General features: G+C 46.9%; 1 protein-coding gene across 1 annotated transcript; it reads left to right on the top strand.

Annotated features, from left to right (window-relative positions):
- Window positions 1-621: 621 nt before the first annotated feature.
- On the top strand, window positions 622-5,015 carry LOC142065147 (urotensin-2 receptor-like). Its single transcript, XM_075111027.1, has 2 exons — window positions 622-789; window positions 3,308-5,015. Exon 2 carries the CDS (start codon window positions 3,452-3,454, stop codon window positions 4,598-4,600), a length of 1,149 nt encoding a protein of 382 aa, XP_074967128.1. The 5' UTR covers window positions 622-789; window positions 3,308-3,451; the 3' UTR covers window positions 4,601-5,015.
- The last annotated feature ends 14,549 nt before the right edge of the window (window positions 5,016-19,564 follow it).

The raw sequence follows: 19,564 nt of genomic DNA, 5'->3' as shown, positions 1-19,564 counted from the left end.
ACTCTCCTTGAGTATTGCCGGGGAAAGGCAACTAACTGAATCCCAAACAACCTGGATAACATTTTGTTACCACCAGTGTGAAATATCTCAGACACTGTGGTGCGTGATACCACCGCACAGATTCATCTGTTAATACACTGTCCAACCCAAATAAACTTTGGCTTCACTTTAGAATTGATCTGCTAATCGAGGCGCCCTGCCGTTTCCCTGGGCAGCCAACCCTCCCACAGGAATTTAACCCTCCCTGGCCTGACCGCTCTGCTCCAGCACAATTGTTTTGCTCAGGCAACGTTAGGCATTCACCCTCTTCAGTGCAATGTAAGGAGGGGTGGGATGGCTTTTCATATCACCGGTCCTGGGATGAAAACAGCCTTGACATCTCACATCCCCAGCTGGCTCGTGGCCAGTTTGGGGGGTGGGGGGGCAGCTCAACAAGCCACAGCTATCAAAATGCTGCTTCTTTAAAAAGGCTTCTCGCTGGCTGCAGTCAAAGCCACGCTATTCCTAACGTCACTGAGTAACAGAAATAGCAGGCGTGAGTGAAGGGAGGAGAATGAGAGTACGAAGAGCGCACAGATTTCAAACATACTTGGCTAGGTAGCACGCTCCTTTCCTGCCACTGCCCTTCCAGATGCGACAGAGCACGGGGATCTCTCGCTGTCTGCCTGGGAAGAAGGATTCTCTTTTTTTCCTTTTTTTTTTCTTTTTTAAGTTTCAGCTTTAATACTACTATATTCATTTTTATTTTATTTCTCGTAGGAAACTTCATCTGCTGGATTTAAAACCAAGGTTTGAGCAGGAGGAATTAATTTATGTTTGTAGCTACTGGAACGTGCATGGTACTCCTGCGTGATGATAATGTAGAGAGAAAGGCAGGACTGGCTGAGAAAATTGCTTAGACCGTAAGATGCTTGAATGGCTGCTTGGAATAACAAGCTCTCTATTGTGTGTGTGTGCATGTGTGTGAGTGTGTGCATGTATGTACGAGTGCAGCAATGACAGTAACTTTAAAATGGTGCAAGGGTTCCCCCGTTTGCTTAATTTTCCTCCTCTAGGAGTGAGGACTTGCCTAGCTGTGGGCTCTGTCTGGAGGCAGATGAAGTGTTTGTATTGAATTAGTGCTGTAGTAATTTTACAAAAGAATCAAAACGCGGAGCGGGGAGATGCGGTGTGATGAGCCCTCTCCGGCAGGAGCTGTCACACCAGGGAACCACACAGACGTGCACAGGCACAACGCGGCACTGCTACAAGTGCTCAGGACACAAAGTGAGGCAGCTGCAAGAAGACAGCACCTGGACCATGGAAACATGCTCCTGAAAATGAGCTATCACAAATCCAGCTGAGCTTGATAGCTGCGTGTGTGACCAGCTCCGGGCTTAGCGGGAGCATCCCATGCAGAGCCATTTGTTTCCAACCAAGCGTGCCGGCGATTGTGTGGCAGAGGAGCAGGCACAGCTCCCTGAGCATCCGCGTCTCCTTCACGTGTGATGTTTTTGCTGCCAGCACAGCTTGTACATGAACATCAATAAAGTGGACGATGAGGGAACAAGTCAGTGCATGGACAGGCTGGCTACACATGCCTGAAGCCAAGCAGGGCGAGGCTGCACAGCGTGGCAGGGGAGGGAGGAGGTTTGCAAGGTCCAAGAAAGCAGAGGTGCTGGTGAAGCTACTGGAGACCAGTCCAGAGGAACAACGTCCCAGAGGAGCCCTGACCACTGCAGGACCATGCTTCATCCCTGCCCCTCAGATGTCTGTACCCAAGGAACTTGGGCGGGAGATGGGCTCTGTTATTGTTTTTTCTCCCTTTTTTTTTTTTTTTTTTGCACCCCATCCCAATTGCTAAGCGAGGAGAAATCTGCCTCTGCCCTGGATTGCTCTCTTTTATGCAGAGTTTTTGCATGATATCTCCATAGCACCCATCACCCATAGCAGGTGGTAATGAGAAGAAAAGATGTTGAGGGCAAGCCATGAAGTGGATGAACATTGTCCATCCTCTAGTGCTACAGGGGTCACTGCCTGGGTCTTGGATAGAGTGGCAGCGACGGAGGGCCTGGTGCTGTAATCCTGCTGCCAAGGACCAAGTGTGAGGAAAGAGGCAAAGGAGTCAGAGCTGGGGTGGAGGCAAAGCGACCCCGAAATCCCTGGGAAAAGCTGCAAAACGTAGCAAATTCCCACGATAAAACAAACCTAACCTACCCAGTGGAATGAGACAGAGAGAAGTCTTTGCCTGCTGAGCCCTGCAAGGACAAGGCACAGTGTTTTCCAAACAAAGAGACAATCTGAGGTCCATAAAATACACAGTGCAAGTGCACTTCTTTGTGCAGTGGCCTTTAGGTTGGCACAGGCTTCTAGTATAATTTAAAATTTGGAGATTTTAGCTACTTCTTCAGTGTTTCAATCAGGTAGGTGTGATCTCCCTTTGCCTACATCCAGAGCCAGTATAAATTCAAAGCAACACAGTAATTATTTGTACAGTGTTGGGCATGAGCTCACCAAAAGCTCCCGCATATAAAGAGTGACTACCTGCCTAACACGCTGCAGAACAATCTCACACCTTGCTGCAAGAGGCTGTTTAGACAGCTTCACGGGCAGCTCTGTCAGAAATATATCTATGCATAGACACGTGAAAATCTGTGGGATTGCAGTTGACAGAGAGCATGAAAAAAACCCTGTGTTTACAGACATATAAAACCCACAGTGCAACCTACAACTCGCGTTATAGATAGAAAATACATTTTTTTTCTCCATCACTCAAGTACAATTTGAAACTGCAGGTCAGGACATAGCAGGAACTTCTCAGTTAAGCAAAAGTTGCTCTGTAAAAACACTGCAGAATTGCTGGACAGGACTTCGAGTGTACCACTTACACAAAACAGACAACAATTTGCCTGCAGGCGGTAAACCCAAAGTTTGTTTTCTCTTTTTTTGGGTCTTTTACTCCTTCAGAGTTAACAGCTTAGCCAAGAGGTTTAAGCAATGATGCAGATAGGTTTGTAAGTTGCCGTTATGAATTTAGGAAGGACACTTCTTTTCCCCAACCCCAGACTAACTAAGGATTGCAGCAAGCGGTTCCAATGATGCACACAATCTCTTTTGTCTCTTCCATGGACACACTAAGAAATGCCATTTCTCAAAGCTGTGCTCTTGTAATGATGCCGTGAGCCTTACACATGAGTGGCCTCAGTGCAGAAGACCTTTGGAAGATGCAGACAGTGCAGATACGTACTCAGGGACAGCTAACGTCCAAATGATAATTTGTGTTGCTCTGGCAGATTTCTAATGTTGGTTTCTGGTGTCTTTCCTCTAGCGGAGAATGCAGGTCTTCCTTGGATGAGACCCCACTAAGAAATGGTTCACCATCTCCCAGCAGTCACACTTCTCGGAGCAGAAAGAACAGATCTTCAGACCCCAGTGGCATGAACAAAGTCTCTGACATTAAAAGGCCAGGAGGATGTCCCTAACTGATGAGCTGGAGAGCCACTTTTCTGCAACCCCCTTCATGGTGACAGACACAAGCGATGGCAGCCTGTTCAGAATCAGACCCAATGCCTCTGCCAACGCCACTGGGGATGGTGTGCCAGCCACCAGTTCCATGGAGGACATGATCGCCATCTGCACCATCGGGACAATCCTCTCCCTCATGTGTGTTATTGGGGTGACAGGCAATGTCTACACCTTGCTGGTGATGTGCCATTACTTGCGATCATCTGCCTCCATGTATATTTACATTATCAACCTTGCACTGGCGGACCTGCTCTACCTTCTCACCATCCCCTTCATCGTTGGGACCTACTTCATTCAGAAGTGGTACTTTGGGGACATTGGCTGTCGCATCCTGTTCAGTCTGGACTTCCTCACGATGCATGCCAGCATCTTCACCCTCACAGTCATGAGCACAGAGCGCTACTTTGCTGTGCTGAAGCCCCTGGACACAGTGAAGAGGTCCAAGAGTTACCGAAAGGCCATTGCCGTTGTCATCTGGCTGGTGTCACTGCTGCTCACTCTCCCGATGCTCATCATGATCCAGCTGGTGCAAAGGGACAACAAAAGCATCTGCCTGCCCACTTGGAGCAAGCTTTCCTACAGAGTCTATCTCACAATCCTTTTTGGTACCAGCATCGTGGGTCCAGGGGTAATCATTGGCTACCTTTACATCCGATTAGCTAAGATTTACTGGGTGTCACAAACAGCATCCTTCAAGCAGACCAAGAGGCTGCCAAATCAAAAGGTGCTCTATTTAATCTTCACGATAGTGCTGGTGTTCTGGGCTTGCTTCTTGCCTTTCTGGATATGGCAGCTCCTCTTCCAGTATTATGAATCCTTCCCTTTGTCTCCCAAGGTGATGAAGAACATTAATTATCTGACAACCTGTCTGACCTACAGCAACAGCTGTATCAACCCTTTCCTCTACACCCTGCTCACCAAAAACTACAGGGAGTACCTGAAGAACAGGCAGCGGTCCCTCAACAGCAGCAGTGGGTACTTCCAAAGGAGGAATCGGTTTCAGAGGATTTCAGGGAGATCCCTGTCCACGAGCAGCCAGCACTGCACAGAGACGTACGTTCTTGCTCATGCTCCTTTGGGAAACAGCAGTGCCTGAAGGTAAAATATATCTCCAAGACCAATCAATATTGAATTCAAAGTTGCTTTGATTTAAAGTGTACATTGTAAAGGCAAAGCCTCAGCAGATCCGAAATGTGGACACATTTAGTCCAGAGGCTGTGCCGTATGTCTGTTCTCATTTTCTTCAGCGCCACTGATGCGATGCTAGCTGAACATCTATCTAAATAGCCTTTTGCTTTTTATCTTTACATTTTAGTGTACGTTTCCTCAAGTAGCCATCAATAATGAAAGCCTATAATAGGGCCATGTTTTTAATGGTATCAGCTGTCTCACAGATTTTAAAATTATATCCCGTGAATGGCTGTAGTTTGCTCTTTTTTTTCTTTAGCAGTAACACTAAATTTGTAGTTGTATGAGGACTTAAAAAAATGAAATAAAGTCAAAGCAGCTGATGTTTGTGACATGCAATCCAGTTTTAATTTGGGGTAGGACTGGACAACATGGATGAGGCGTGTCCAGGGGTGTTTGTCCTGGTTTTGGTTGTATTCACATTTATTCTACACTCGTGTATGTACTGGGCTTGATTCACCATTCACACAGGTGTCTGTAGTGGAGTTACACCACAGTTCATGTTTACAAGACAGGCTTCCCGTGACAGTGCCACAGTCAGGGAACCCTCAGCATCCCCTAATGTGCTGACCCCAAACACATGAGCACCCATGTGGGGGAGCGTCATCCTGGACAAGTGTATCCACCACTATCCAAGAGGTAGCGTACCCAGATATGCTATCCAAGTGTATCTGCCCTCCTCCAAGGAGGAACCGGGAACCTCTGATGTTGTTATTCTCAGGGCATGCATCGACAAACTGCAACATCCAGCCTGAGGGACCAGACCTACATCACCAAGCCCAGGAGGAAAGGACAGGGGGGTGGGAGAGGAGATATGATTTCCAATGCAAAAAGCTACACAATCTGAAGTCCCTAATATTCTGAATTATAAAAGTGCTAGTTCCCTATAAGTGAGATCACTTGCTCCCTTCACAGGACAAGATTTTGCTTTACTGCTACAAAAAGTGAATATAGTCCTGCCTACACACGAAGAACACTTTGCCTGTCCTGGCTTTCACTGATGATAAAGCATTACTAGTATAAATATATCCTCCATGAAGCCTGGTGCTTCTCCCATGAGTCTAAAAGTACCTTCTCTGGGATGCTGCCAACATCTGTACAGGAGTCCTCTGCTTGCATTAGCCCTGCTACCTCATTAGCAAGGATACAACGATACAATGCCAACACAACTCTAACCAAGTTACACAATTAGAAGCAAATTAATGCTTAGGAATAAATTCAGAACTGGAGTGTGATATGCCATTTGGCAGTGAACTCTGTTTGCTTATATAGAAACTGAATTCAGGTTTTAACATCTATTCCCCTTCAAGGCATTTAAACAGTCATTGCTCATGGGGACAGTGAAAGCTCTGCTTCCAGCCTCCCTGGGTGATAGGCTTGGAAAAGAAATTGCCTCTTTCATGCATGGGCTTAAACTGTTTCTTATGTATGGGGAAGATTGCACATGTCATGAAAGAGACATGTCATGCAGTTTTAATGCTGAACTGTTGCAGAAACTGGAAGAGCATCACTTTGTGTTCCACGCACACCATCCGCAGTGGTCCTGCAGGTCAGGGTGCTTTACCTGCACCCTGCTTGCAGTGCAGTACGTTGACCTGCAAGTCCTACTTCAGGATTAGGCCCTTCCTAGTTTCAGAGGGGCAGAAATACCATTATATTTGGCTATTGCCTACACTGACAGTGCTTGTTAGTTTTCAGACCCTCCTCAGGCTTAAGACACATTAGTCAAAGTCTTTTAGAGAGAGTAAAGCATCATTCACCCCATCATAAGGAAGAGGGCTCACGGATGGGAGGTGAAGAGGCTTGCTATATTCATGAACCCATTTTCCACTTGTATAGTCAGGTGTTTATCATGGGTCAGAATGTAAAATTTGGCCTCCTTTTACTGAAATTGCAATTTTAACTTCTCCTTGCTCAGAAATAGCCAGACAAGCTCAAGACAAGTTCAGCACGAGCAGTTTCCATTGTTGTAAAGGAAAGCTACTGCAGGTTGAGCCTTTAGAAAGCACAGTCCATCTTTTCTAAAATCAGATGGTCAAAATGAAAGGGTAGTTTGCAAACGTCAATTCATCCAGCCTTTGCACACCAGGGAGGATGGCGCAGAAGAGCTACCAAAAGACATGGGAGCAGATCTGTCAGAGTTAATCAGTCGAACCCCTTTGTCCCCAGCAGTACTGCTCTGATTAACTTCTCCAAGCCCACCACAACCAATGCATCTGACAGAAAGCATTTGCAAAAAGCATGCCACGGCTCCGTAGGTGCAACAAGCACCCTGAAAGTAACATGAGCAATGTGCTGTGGAAGAGTGGCCATGCCAGAGGTCCTGCCGTGCCCTGGGAGGTGAGCTGGGCGCGATGCAGGGCATGGGGGTTCTCTGCCTCCCCGGGAGGACACACAGTCTCAGCCCTGGACTGCACAGTCTCGTTTCTCATTTGAAGCCGGTGCTATACCCTCAGCAGGGGCTTGGAAGTGTGTTTGTCAAATCAGCACAACAAAGCCAAGAGAAAAGACGACACCCGTAAGTCAGGGAATGATTGCGGGTGCCATTTCTGTCAATACTGGGTCATCTTTGAATGTGAGATGTTTCATTCAAGCCTTTCAATTTCCACCCCAGGCTGGCAGTTTTTTTCTCCTTCAAACACTCACATCCATCGCCACTCAGCACAGGCAACAATAAGGGAATATTATCCAAGTCTACAGGTAAAAGCAGGGCTCTGAAGAGTTCACAAGCAGGATGTGCCCCAGCTCTGCATCCCCAAGTAACTTTACAGGGCATCAGCCATGCTCAGATACCAAACGTTATACAGCTGTCCTCTTCCTGAATCAAACAGCAGCTCAACCACTGGAGCCTAGTGAATATAAACGGGGCAGGCGGGAAGCGAAAAGCAGACAGCGAGGTCCAAAGAAGAAGCTGCCTCCTCCAAAACATAGGTTAATTGCTTGGTTAGCGATAGCTATAAAATAATTATTACACCCTATTTATTCCTCCTTGCAGAAACCTATAATCAGTCAAAGATCCAAGAGCTGATTTTGCATAAACAAAATTTGATGATACTGTGAAAGGGATGTGCGAGTACATGTAGCTGTGTGCTTGCGTACCTCACCCTACACCCGTGCCCTATTTGCTAGCTCACTCTTCTCTGTGGGGTGAGACCAGAAGCTCTTTCATCATCTTGAAATCTTAAATCGCACCATCTCCGGGGCACTTGGTGCCCCACAGACTGGATTTCACCAGCTGAACTCCAGGTAGAAGAAGTCAGAACTCCAAATTTTTTGCTAATTTAAGCCAGGGAGCATTTAGCACTGCCTCAAGACTCAAAGAAAGTATAGCTGTAAGTGCTCTATGGCAGGGTGTCCAAAAAGGGCCAGGCCAGACATGCTGGCCCCTGCAGGGCTCCCACCAGCTAGGAAAGGCCGGGTACCCACTCTGGTGGCTGAAACAAGCAGCGAACTGCAGCTGGGGCCAGGCAACGTTTTCAGTTGGGTAGTGTCTTTGCCAGAAGAGTATGACGTTTGTGTTTACCCAAATTATTTTCAAACCAACCCAGAAATTTAAGAAACCTTCTGCAAATTCTTTTTTTTTAATTTTCCAAATACTGAACTGTCTCATTTCAGCCTTTAGGAGGCAAAACAACACAATTTCTCATTTCAGGATGAAGTTTTATTCATCAGTCTGGTTACACTTAATTTCAACAATCCTCTGTCCATTTTGTCCAAACCACAGGACTCTTAAAAAAAGATGCACGGTTGAAGTAGCAAAGCAGGGAGCAGCCACTCACCGCACTGCGTCCCTCTGTCCGAAACCTGCCAGGACGCAGTGGGCACCCACGGTGGGGAGCGGTGCAGTGCCCACCTTCTGCCCAATTCCCACTCGCAGAGTTGCAGCAATCATAGGCATAAACCTTCCTCCTCACCTGACTTAAGCTGATCGACAGCCCCGTCCAGTCTGAGCCCCCTCCTTGTTCCTGCAACCGGTGACTACAAGGGCACAAGATGAGGCTGATTTGGGCCACCGTTTCCTCCTGTGCGGGCATCCCACCTCACTCCCTGGGAGATAACCAGGCCAGCAATTCTTCAGCCTACCTCTAACCAGACAGAAAAACCTTGGCCCGTGCTCCCAAAGGAGGATCTGGGCAATAAATGAACATGCACTCTTTTGTTTCACTTACAGCTTCAAGATGGACAAGGACTGGCTGGGTGAGGAGCAGGGAGGCAAGGAGCTCTTTAGCCCTAGGTCACTAGTTCACTACACGGCCAGGTCTTGAGGGGTGGGATTTCCAGATCAGCAGGTGATGTCCTTTCATTTCTCTGGGGTGCTTGCTAGGAAACCTCTCTTTTCAGTGTTTGCTTGAGGGCATTAAGAGGAGAGGCCAAAGGCTGAGCAGATCTTGGTGAGCAAATGAGCGCCTTGGCAGAGCTGCCTAGAAGAAAACATTCCTCTTGCCAGTGCTGCCCCACTCATATCTGCTGTGACTGCCCCACCTCCATGCATGCACTGAAACTATCTGCCCCAGCCTTGCCTGAGCCTCCCTCCACGCAGCGCCCAGAGGAGCTGTACAACAGCACATGCTCAGACTATCTTTTTTCCCCCTTCTTCTTTTCAAAATGCACGATCAATTCCTGAGACTCTCACACAACTATTACTCCTTCTCCAGATCAAACTCCAGCTGCCTCCAGTGCCAGGCTTGTGAATCGTTGACAGAAAAAATATCAGATCTTCTCTCATATTTGGCCAGTTTTGTTTCAGAGTGACACCCAGGCATGCTGCATATTGTCCTGTGCACACCTGGATCCAGGCAAGCTCTGCGTGGGGATCGGTGCCATCTAGTTATTGCATGAACTGTCATATCCTGGGAAAAAAGTGTCAGTTCTAAATGATTCTAATCACTTTTGCATGTTCAAATTCAATATCTCAACTGTAAGTCCTGCTTACACCCTGGTACACCTGATTTGCCATTAAGGATACTGATTCAGGCATATCAGAAATGTAGTGGTATCAAGACAGTCAAGGAGGCAATGTAATACCAGAGAACAAATTATGCTGCAAGAATAGAGAGGCATATTTGAAAGTGGGCTGGAAAAGGAGAAGCAGAGCAAAAAGCAGGCAATTTATTGCTGATTCCCATTTTTTCAGTATTGTTAAACTGAAAACTAACTGTAAACGTTGCAGAAGAAAATTATCACATTGTTGAGTTAGTGCCAAGCAGCAGATAAAGCCATCATGGATATTAACAAAGAAATGCATATGAGGAAAAATAATCCTAGTTTTATGAGGAAAAATAATCCTAGTTTTATGGTGATAGACCCTTCACTAACTTTTATTACACAGAAAAGAGACCTCAGAGATGTAATAAGTCACCAGTTTCATGCTCAGCAGCAATGCAAGAAGCAAACATGACGGTTGTGCAGAAAGGCACCACAGCGAAACTGGTTCAACACAGTCGGGCCACTTCTTGCTTAAAATTGAGAAAGTTTCCTCAGTTTATCACGTCACGCTACTGAAGTACAACGTCGGACTGTCACGTGCTACGAGCAAAGCCACTTCCCTCCACTTAGGGTATCAAGTGAAGTATCAAGCGGCTATCAACCAAAAGTGCTACAGGTCTGCATGCAAAGCCAAACTGCAGCAGGTGGCCAAGCGCAGTAGGTGCTGTAAGCATTTTAAGAGAAAGTTTAGCTCGTCTTTATTCTGCTTTCCCAGGAACAAACACCCCATCAACATGGTTTGAGATCAAGGAGTCCACCAGTCCAAAGTTAGAGTTTTATATCCACTCTAAAGGCTTGCTGCTAAATCCAGTCTTCCCAAACATTTATCACGTGGAAAGCCACCTGTCTGCAAGGAGAGCTCATGTTTTTGCCACAAGAGAAAGTGCAAGTGTCATAAATTTAGTTTCAAAGACCAAAAAACTCAAGCATGTGTAATTTTAACTGTCATTAGCTTTAATTACATGCCAAGTAGCTGCTGTTACTAGTTTAAAGCTGTCTAGGAAGAGGTTAAAACAACATAGTAAGAGCCTCAATGCTAGAGTGAAACACCCGCTGGCACAGGGCCAGATAGGATTTGCCACAGCAGCTCTGACTGTAGCTACCATCCTGGCTGATTCAGGTACCACCCATTTCACACAGACATCCTGTAACTCCTGTAACAGAGCTAATTCAATGGCATCAATTGCAGGTCCAGCCACAAAACATCCAAAACCTCTTTTTTCAGATATGCCAAAGGCAGAAAAGCGGTGCACCCACCAACGGACAGATCCTGAAAATAAATTAATCATCATGGAAAAGAAAGGCAAATGCCAAAGTATGAGCATCGGTAAGGTAGTTCTTTGAGCACTATGGACATGAGGATCAAATGTTATGACAGAGATTTCTAACTTTTAATCACTATGCCTCAAAAAGAGAAAAAAAGGGAAAAAAAGGAGGGACTCTTCATCCATAACACTGTGGCAGCAGGTACCCACATCCTTTGGGAACCAAGGTAGCAACACTCCTTCCAAGGTTTTCTTTTCCAAGAAATCTTGAATGCTTTCAATTATTGAATCTGGTGCACGAATCTGAGCACGTGTGGGCAGCAATGGCGTGCTCCAGCTTTTCCTGTGTTTGTGTTTATTTGAAATGCTAAGGGAAACACACCCAGCCAGCCTCCTGCTGATTTCTTGTTTAGTTTATACTAAACTAGTGAGTTACTGTATACTTTAGTTTACTGCTCAAAGGAGAGCTTAACATAATTAATTCATTAACTGCAAGCACTTTACAAACAGAATTGTTGCATCCAAAACGCCTATGTAAGTTGGCGAGTCACTAGTACACTCTGATATCCTTGGAGGCAAATTTCTGTTCTGTGTCCAGAACAGGGACCAGAGAGAGCTCAGTACGGAGGACAACCAGGCTATGGCTGCAAGGCTCAGTGTGCCGTGAGCCCCAGTGGCTCCAGCAGCCACTGGCCCAGTTGCCCTTGCAGAACATCACCTCTGGGGGGTCAGGGGGTGCACCAGGAGAGCACTGCAGCTAGTCTGCTTTGGAGATGCTGGACCTGACTTCAGATGAGAGAAGCAACTCCATGTAAATCAAGGGAGGAAAAGAATTTTGTGGACTTCTTCCTTGTCTTGTGTATTGCCAAAATGTTCAGATAGTCTGGCAACATTTAGCTAAACCTGGAGAGGAATAAGGCAGGAGTGGAGCAGCAGGTGGGTCCCACCTGGCCTTGGCTGAAATGTGTGGGCAGCCCATGGTAAAAAACATCTGACTATGAAGGGTATGGGCCAAACCATGCAGGGAGCCCAGGACTGACGGAGGTATGTTACAGTGCAAAACAATATAACATAAAGTGGAATTTCAAAAGCTTTCCAGCCCTTGGAGTATCAGAAAATGGTACGTTTCCTCTCTTTAAGGGCAGCCTGAACCTTCCTGTGCTGTTCCAGCCTTCTCCTTCATGGCTCAATTTCAGTACAGCAGCTTTGGCCATCTGGCTTCATTAAAACACCATCGTGTCCCCGCCTTTCTTTGATGGACCAGAAATAGTAAAAGCAGTTTCCCATTTAGCAATCCTTCATTAATCAATGCTAGCTGGTGGGTTGATTACAATTTAGTTTAGCTAATTAAAGAAGAAAATGTCTTTGTAAGCTGCTGGGGCTTGATCTGCTTTCTGCTATCTACAAATTCTTCCTTGATTTGAAACCCATGTCTGAAAAGATCTGCTTTTGGACCAACCTACAACAGAACTTACCCTGAAGCAGACATCTAACCCTGCCACACGTTGCACCACACAAGAGAGGAGATTTAACTTCTGCTATCCCTGATCAATTGACAGAGCTAAAACCTAAATAACTTCTAAGACAAAACAACCGGCACCAAAGCACCACCCAGCAGGACCGGCCATGGGACTTCGGACACTCAGTGTTCATTCAGACTCCATTGTAGGTGCTTTTCATGGCTGCACTTGCCGAGGGCGGTTGGGCTGGGAGGTAAGAGGCATGCCTGTGCCCAGCTGGGAGAGGCCTCCATCCCACCCATGCAGCTGCTGCCCTAACACTGCCTGCCCAGGTTAAAGGAAAAAGTTTGACTGTAATGCATGAAGTAGCTGTACTCAGCCACCAGAGACCTAAAAGTTCTCTGTCTCACATTCTATGGGAACACTAGACTGTTAAAATCCTTGACTGAAAAAAGACGACAATAGGCTGCGATACCTAGGTTTTGGAGTGCTTGAGGATCATCTTGGGTGTTTTAAGAATCACAAATACCGACTTTAGACATTTTCCTTGGAGGAAGAAAACCTCCTCAAAGCCTTGGTGGTGAAAAGCAAAAGCCCAGCCTATATCCCCACACCTGAACAACAAAATACCCTTCCCAGGGGCAGGAGATGGTTCCTTTACCCTCCCACACCAGGATATCAGTGTGTCCCCACAGAACAGAGGGCAGCGATGGGCATGTGCTGAAGACACTTAGCTGAAATCAAAGAAATTTTAGTTAAACTGGCTCCAACACAGACTTTCATGTGAACCCAGGCCAGTTGATTAATTTTTCTGTGTTTAAGATTCTCATCACTAACTTGCCCTTTCCTTCCCACAACCTTCATCCCTCTTGCCTATTCAGGATATAAATTCCCCAGGACAGAGTACCTTTTGCAACGTCTCTGTAGATGTTCAGTACAGCGGGGCCACAAAGGTGACCGATGACTTCAAAAGCAGCTGTGATACAACCAACAAATTTCAGCTGCTAATGTTAGAAGTAAAGGTATTTACTATAGACAGGCTTTAATCCTGTACAAGGCTGGTGCCGTGGTGTCAGGTGTCCATACACAGATAGCACACATCACCTGTGCTCCTGAGCGGGGAAGTGGCAGGAGATGTCTCTGCAACAGGAGGGACCTTGCTCTGTGCATGCTGCTTGCTAGGGGCTCCATGGGACGGCTCTGCCCTGCCTGAGCCAGGTTATACAGCTGCCTCCAGAGTCATTGTGGTAAATATCCTTTTTTTTTTTTTTTTAAATGAATAATAAAGCAGCCTTTCTGCCCTGCTGTGAAAAGAATGGATATCTCTGGATATGTGCTTATGGAAGAGCTGCACTGGCATATTTGGAGCTTCTCTGACTGGTCAGGTAAATCTATCACTGTCGTGTAAAAATGCTGCCCAAATGGATTAGCTATCACTTTTCATATCTTGGCTAAGGGAAGCGGGCTAATGTCAGGTGACCCTACTATTATAGTTAAATGCAGTAGTTTCTCCTTAGAGAGGCAAGCTGTATTCGCAGCTTTGGGAGCCTAAGTACCCACAGCACTACCCAGCGCTGCACTAACACCCACTGCAGCTGCCCATAGCCAAGCCGAGCCTACAAGCTACACCTGAAAATTGGATTAGAAGGGTTTAGAAACTGCAGAAGCTGCCTTTCACAGGGCTTCTGCATGCAAGCCTGCAAGCATCTGCATGTGATACTCCCTACTGTAGCTCAGCAAACTGCAGAAGCGCTCCTCTGGGGGACGAGCTGGGAACATAAGACCAGAGCAAACCTCCCAGCACACCTGTGAAACAGCACCATGGGATGGTGTGCATGGCAGCAAGGACTTTTGCAGCTTTGGGTGACAGTCTGCCAGAGAAGGATGGAGAAGAGCTGTGGATATCTGTCTCCTGGGGGTTAGCAAACTCCTTCAGAAAAGCACATATCTCAAGGTGCTTAGCTGCAAACAGGAGGAACAGTGTATCAGGGTGTCCCCTCTGCCTCTCCTGCAGGAAGGTGAGCTCCCAGCTCAGGTCTGAACCTTGAACAAGTACCACCACATCCCTGTCAATAAAGAAAAGCTCACAATATTTGCTTTCCTTACTGAAGTCCTTTGAGATCAATGCACGAAACAAGGGTACGCTGTATACTTCTTGGATCTTCTCTTTAGCATGAAAAACACACAGTTCTATGTTTTCTTTATTTCTGAGCTAAATAATTTTCAAGAAGAGAGAGGATCTGCCAGGTTGGTTGGGAAAGGGGGCAAGTAACATTGGGGTACAAGCCAGGGAGACCTGAGAGCTCTGCTCAAGGCCACACTGAGCCAAAGCTGTCTACCTGGCATGCTGCAAGACGGCTTCAGCCCTGAGAGATTTAGCACCTCCTCACTGCAGGGCCTGGGTAAGCGTAACGAAAAGCCTGCCCTCCTGGAGGCAAGCTGAAATGTGAACACTGCTCAGCATGCCGCCGCTCACACAGCGGCAGAACAACACTGAGTTATCCTTGGCATGTCTCCCCCGAGCTGAAGTGATGTTTATAAGGGCGCTCTTTTAAATGAAAGGAAAATATACCAAAGCTGAGTTAAATGGCAGATGTTTCTTTAGCCTGAAGTTTGGTGGGGATGCAGAACAGGATTGTTCTGGCACCATCCAAGGCAGCACTCTTGTGGAGGTTGCTCTGTCTCCATTTTATTTATGTACTTCTTGTAAATTTGTTGTTCTCATTTGGGGCTGTGCAGAGCTTGCGTGGCAGAGGGTGGAAGGGACTCCTGATGCCTACTAATGCAAGAACCAAAAATTGTAGAATAACCACGTAGGAGAGTGGATGCGTATCAGTGGGCATGTGCAGGTGGTCGTGTCAGTGTGAAAGTGTTTGGAAGAGCAACGCATAGCCCTTTTCAGCATGACAGAGGCAGATTAGTGTGGTTCAGTGCATGCATATGGCTGTGCACATGAACAAGAGCATCACATTCCTCTTAACTCACTCTGAGGCAGCTTTGTTAACATTCCTGGTGGATCTCTAGCAAAGATAATAGAGCCTTCTTTCAGTCCTGGAAAGAGCAAGTGTATGCTTTGGGTAAAGGGTCACGGGAGACAATCAAGAGCCACTCACACTGACTGTCATCCAAGGAATTTTGCAAGACTTTCCCAGAGATCTATATCACTTCTGCTTAGCATCATCCCCAGAACCCTCTAAGCATCTCCTACAGCAAGGTGCCAAACCAGCTTAGCAAAGCCAGGGGAATAAAAGAGCCCTGTAATAACAGCACCTAAAACCCTCCCAGGGAGGAACAATTTATCCTTCATCATTCCTTTAACAGAAAGCCATATTGGGCCACAGTGAATTTCTATGTTGTCTGCATCCCTTACATTGGAAAAACCTCAACAGCAGCAATATGTCAGAAGCACTGTTACAACCGGCAAACCCAGCTCGACACACAGTACAGAGCAAGCAGGGAACAAGGACCAGGCTCTGCTTGCATAGGGTGGGGAAAGAATCGCTTGCAAGCACTTTGCTACACCTATAATTATGAGAATGTACGAATGGGTGTAAAGACTGCCCAGATCCAACATGGCTCAGAAGCTCAGCCTGTTAATAACCAGAGGCATGGGGGTGAGACCCCATGCCAGCCTCAGGCTGGTGACCTCACTGTCCATGGCCTCCTACAGCCTACGTTGTAAGTGCACCCCATGCCTCTTCTCCATCCTGACAGAGACTCGCCTCTCAGTAGAGGCTAGACCTAACGAAGGCTCTCCACACACAGCTCCGGGATAGACCTATATCAACATGTCTGATCCTTTAGTTTGATTCATAATTTTGTAGACAGCGCAGGAGTTACAGAAAAAGTGTCTGGTTCTGAAGTCCAATATAGCAAGAACAGTTTGCACCCACTCTAACTAGCGGAGCCTGAATACTATTAGTCAGTACCTGACAGCAACAGAAAATCAGTATAATTGGCATCGTACAGTATGTAGTTATCCTACAGGAAATTGTACCTTGCTGGACCAAGCCACAATGAAAGAGCTTGATATAACTCTGCAGCTCAATGCACTGGGGCAAATCACTATTATTTGAAGCATAATAAACATAGGACCAGTTCAAAGGCGGCTGCAGATGAAGAGCATCCCACTGACCTTAGCAGGCTTTGGATCAGCCTCCGTAGGGCTGTGCATTCCTGCGGTCTCGAGTCCTTGCCCACGTTTTGCAGCGCACGGGTGCATCTCACAGGGACCCAGCTCGCTTGAGTGTGAAATGAATGGTGCCCATTTTGGCAGAGATATAGACAGGGAAAGCAGGAGACAGCACACAGAGGGAGACATTTTTTTCTTTTTTTTTTTTTTCTCATGACTACTAGTGTTTTCTGTGACAATCCCCACGGCAATCAATACATAAGAAATTAAAGAAGATGCTGTAGAGAAACAGCAGGTGTGCATGGGTGGGAAAGCACTTTAAAATAAATTATTAAATACCAATGTTGTATCTGAAGCTGCTTAGATAATGGCATGTTAACAGTTGGCAGGACTGATGGTGCCTGTTCTGCTCACACAGGCACAACAGAAATATCTGCTTTATCTCATAGCCATGCTGGGTGCAAAATGCATTTCGCTGAAGATTTTTCATTCACCCTCAAAGCACTTTGAAAACACAGGGAACTGTTTGTTCAATTATTCACCCAGCTCCTCCCTTGTCCTCCCTCTTCCTCAGCACTGTAGTTTGAGCAAAAACGCTGGGTGCATCTGCAAAAGTGTGCTCCTGTTTTTACAGTCTGACACAGGTTCACTTGTCTCCCTAATTCCTGGGCCCTCGCTCTTCTCACCAAACCAAAGTATTTCACAGCACAAGATTGCCTCAAGAGTCTAGCAAAGAGATTTACCACATGCTTAAGATGTGGAAGCTCATCCAGAGGCAGAGAAGCTTGCTGTAGCAACTTAAAAACTGCTGTAGATCAACCTCTAATTTTACAACCCATAAAATAACTCCAAGATTGTTCAGCATGGCCCACAGAAAAAGGAAGGAGGTTGTTTCCAGTTCCCTAAGGCAGCCACATTTACATGAAGGGTAATCTTCAAAACCATCACCGATCGGTCAGATCCCTGTAAGCACTTTGAGGACAACCTACCCGCAGAGCCAGGGCTGTTGCATCAGCTCGGATATCCACCAGCACTGTTGGGTAGAAGTCCAGGGGATGAAGTCCTCTCTACTGCCAGCACGACAGGCTGGCCCCAGGACACTGGGGTGAGGAAAGCATCCAGGTCCTGCACAAATTACCATTTCAAGGCATGGTGTCAAAAGACAGATATCAAACGCTTTGGCTGTTGGTGCTACTACAGCAATGAGAACAGATTAAGTAGACAGATGTCTAGAAACCAAGACCATATACATCAGACACGAAAGGAAACTGAATCCTTCCCTAGAGGAATGGATGATATCATCACTGATTTTTTAGCTAGGAGTCATCCTGAAATGTCATGTTTGATGGAAACGTTACCTTGGCATCAAATATGGGCCTTTTCAGAAAAGCTTGGTAGTTTAAAACTTTCTCTCAAATGGACACCTTTTCCACCGTATGAAGTCACCAGCCTTTTTAATTTCTCTCTCCATCCAAGACAGAGCAAGGACGAAATCTCTGCGGAGTGTGAGGGGGAGGGCTTGGCCCAACAGCGAGGCTGGGAGAAACCCATCCTCACACAGCGCCCACTCTGGAGGGGGCTTTTGGTCTCATCCCCCACAAGCAGTGAAATTTATTCCAGATTTTTGTTTTCTTTCTCTCCCTGCCCTGCAAATGATGCTAAGTCTCCAATGGGACTCTGCATTTTGTTTTATTCCAACCAGCAGCAACACTAATGCCTTTTGGGCTGCAAAAAGCAGAGTGAAAAAGCAGACAGCAGTGGGAGAAACAACACACAGAGATCCTAGTGCCAGCACTGATGTCACACTGAATAGATATTTGAAAGAATTTAGTGGCTTGGTATCATTTACTCCCAGAAGCAGCAGCTATCCAAAGCACTCCAGCACGATTCACACTCAGGAGTTCTGGTCTCTATGTGCCCAACAAGTGGGACATCTCCAGTTTGTGTCTCATGCTGCAGGGGCACTATGGGTTGAAGTCTCCTGGACTTTTGGAGTCCAACTGCTTTAGAGCAATTTACAGAGCATCTTTACTGGCTCAAACATGAAACCTCACTCCCCAGGAGGTGACCTGAATCAAGGGGCAGGACTTCATGCAATAACACCAAGCAGGACCCCTTTGTGTCTCTGCAGAGGGCCAGGCTCGCTCAGGCTCCCTCCTTACCCCCTCTGCAGGGACATGGTCCACTGGCAGCAAGGTGCTGGGCTGGCCTGATCTCGCAAGTAAAGGGCATGGATACGCTACTGGCTTAGCAGAAAGGAAAAAAAAAAATTCAAAAGGCACAAGCAAGTGACAGTAGGAGATGCTGTCCCCTTCTTATCTTCCATATGTCAGACCCCACCCCAGCAGAATTAGGGATACACTGTAGAGACTGGGGATGGAGCCAGCCTCCCCTTGGACAACAGGGACCTGACTGCATCTGTCCTGCACCTTCCTCCAGGGTCATGCCCCCACCCCAGCCCATGCAACGACCGGAGCAGCCGGGCAAACGCTGTCTCAGCAGAGAGAACCCCAATGCTCCTGCTGTGGGAAGGGCTGGTTTCCAGCAGCAAGACCCTCAGCGCAGCGGGGAGCAGTGGTGGGGAGTGCTGCTTGCACTGGTGGGTGCACAGGCACCACGCTGCGCTTGCACGAGCCGCTGCCAGCGTTTCTGATGCCAGCGGGATGGCGTGCTGCAGAGGCTGGCATCGCTTTTCACCACCACAAGAGCTGGTTTTAATTGACTCCTTTGCCTCAAAGCGAACAGGCATACTTTCAGGATGGAGCAGGACCACTGACAGGGCTGGGGATGCTGGGAGAAAATATCCTGCATGATAAATAAGAGCGCTTCTACTCCTGTATTCCACAGCTTTATGAGTGTTTTATCCATGTATTTCTCAGCAGGTAAAACTCAACCTGTGCTGACAGTGGGCAAAACACACCTGCACGACGTCCCATTTCTGCACTACCCAGTAAGAGAGGATAAAACAACTTATGGCTAATTATTACCTGACAGACTTCCCGTTCAGAAATTCTCTCTTATCACATGCT

Source organism: Phalacrocorax aristotelis, chromosome 16 (genome assembly GCF_949628215.1).
Source record: "Phalacrocorax aristotelis chromosome 16, bGulAri2.1, whole genome shotgun sequence".
In the NCBI taxonomy this organism is placed as follows: Eukaryota; Metazoa; Chordata; class Aves; order Suliformes; family Phalacrocoracidae; genus Phalacrocorax; species Phalacrocorax aristotelis.
Note: the sequence above shows the minus strand (reverse complement) of the source record. Positions and strands in the feature narration are given on the sequence as shown.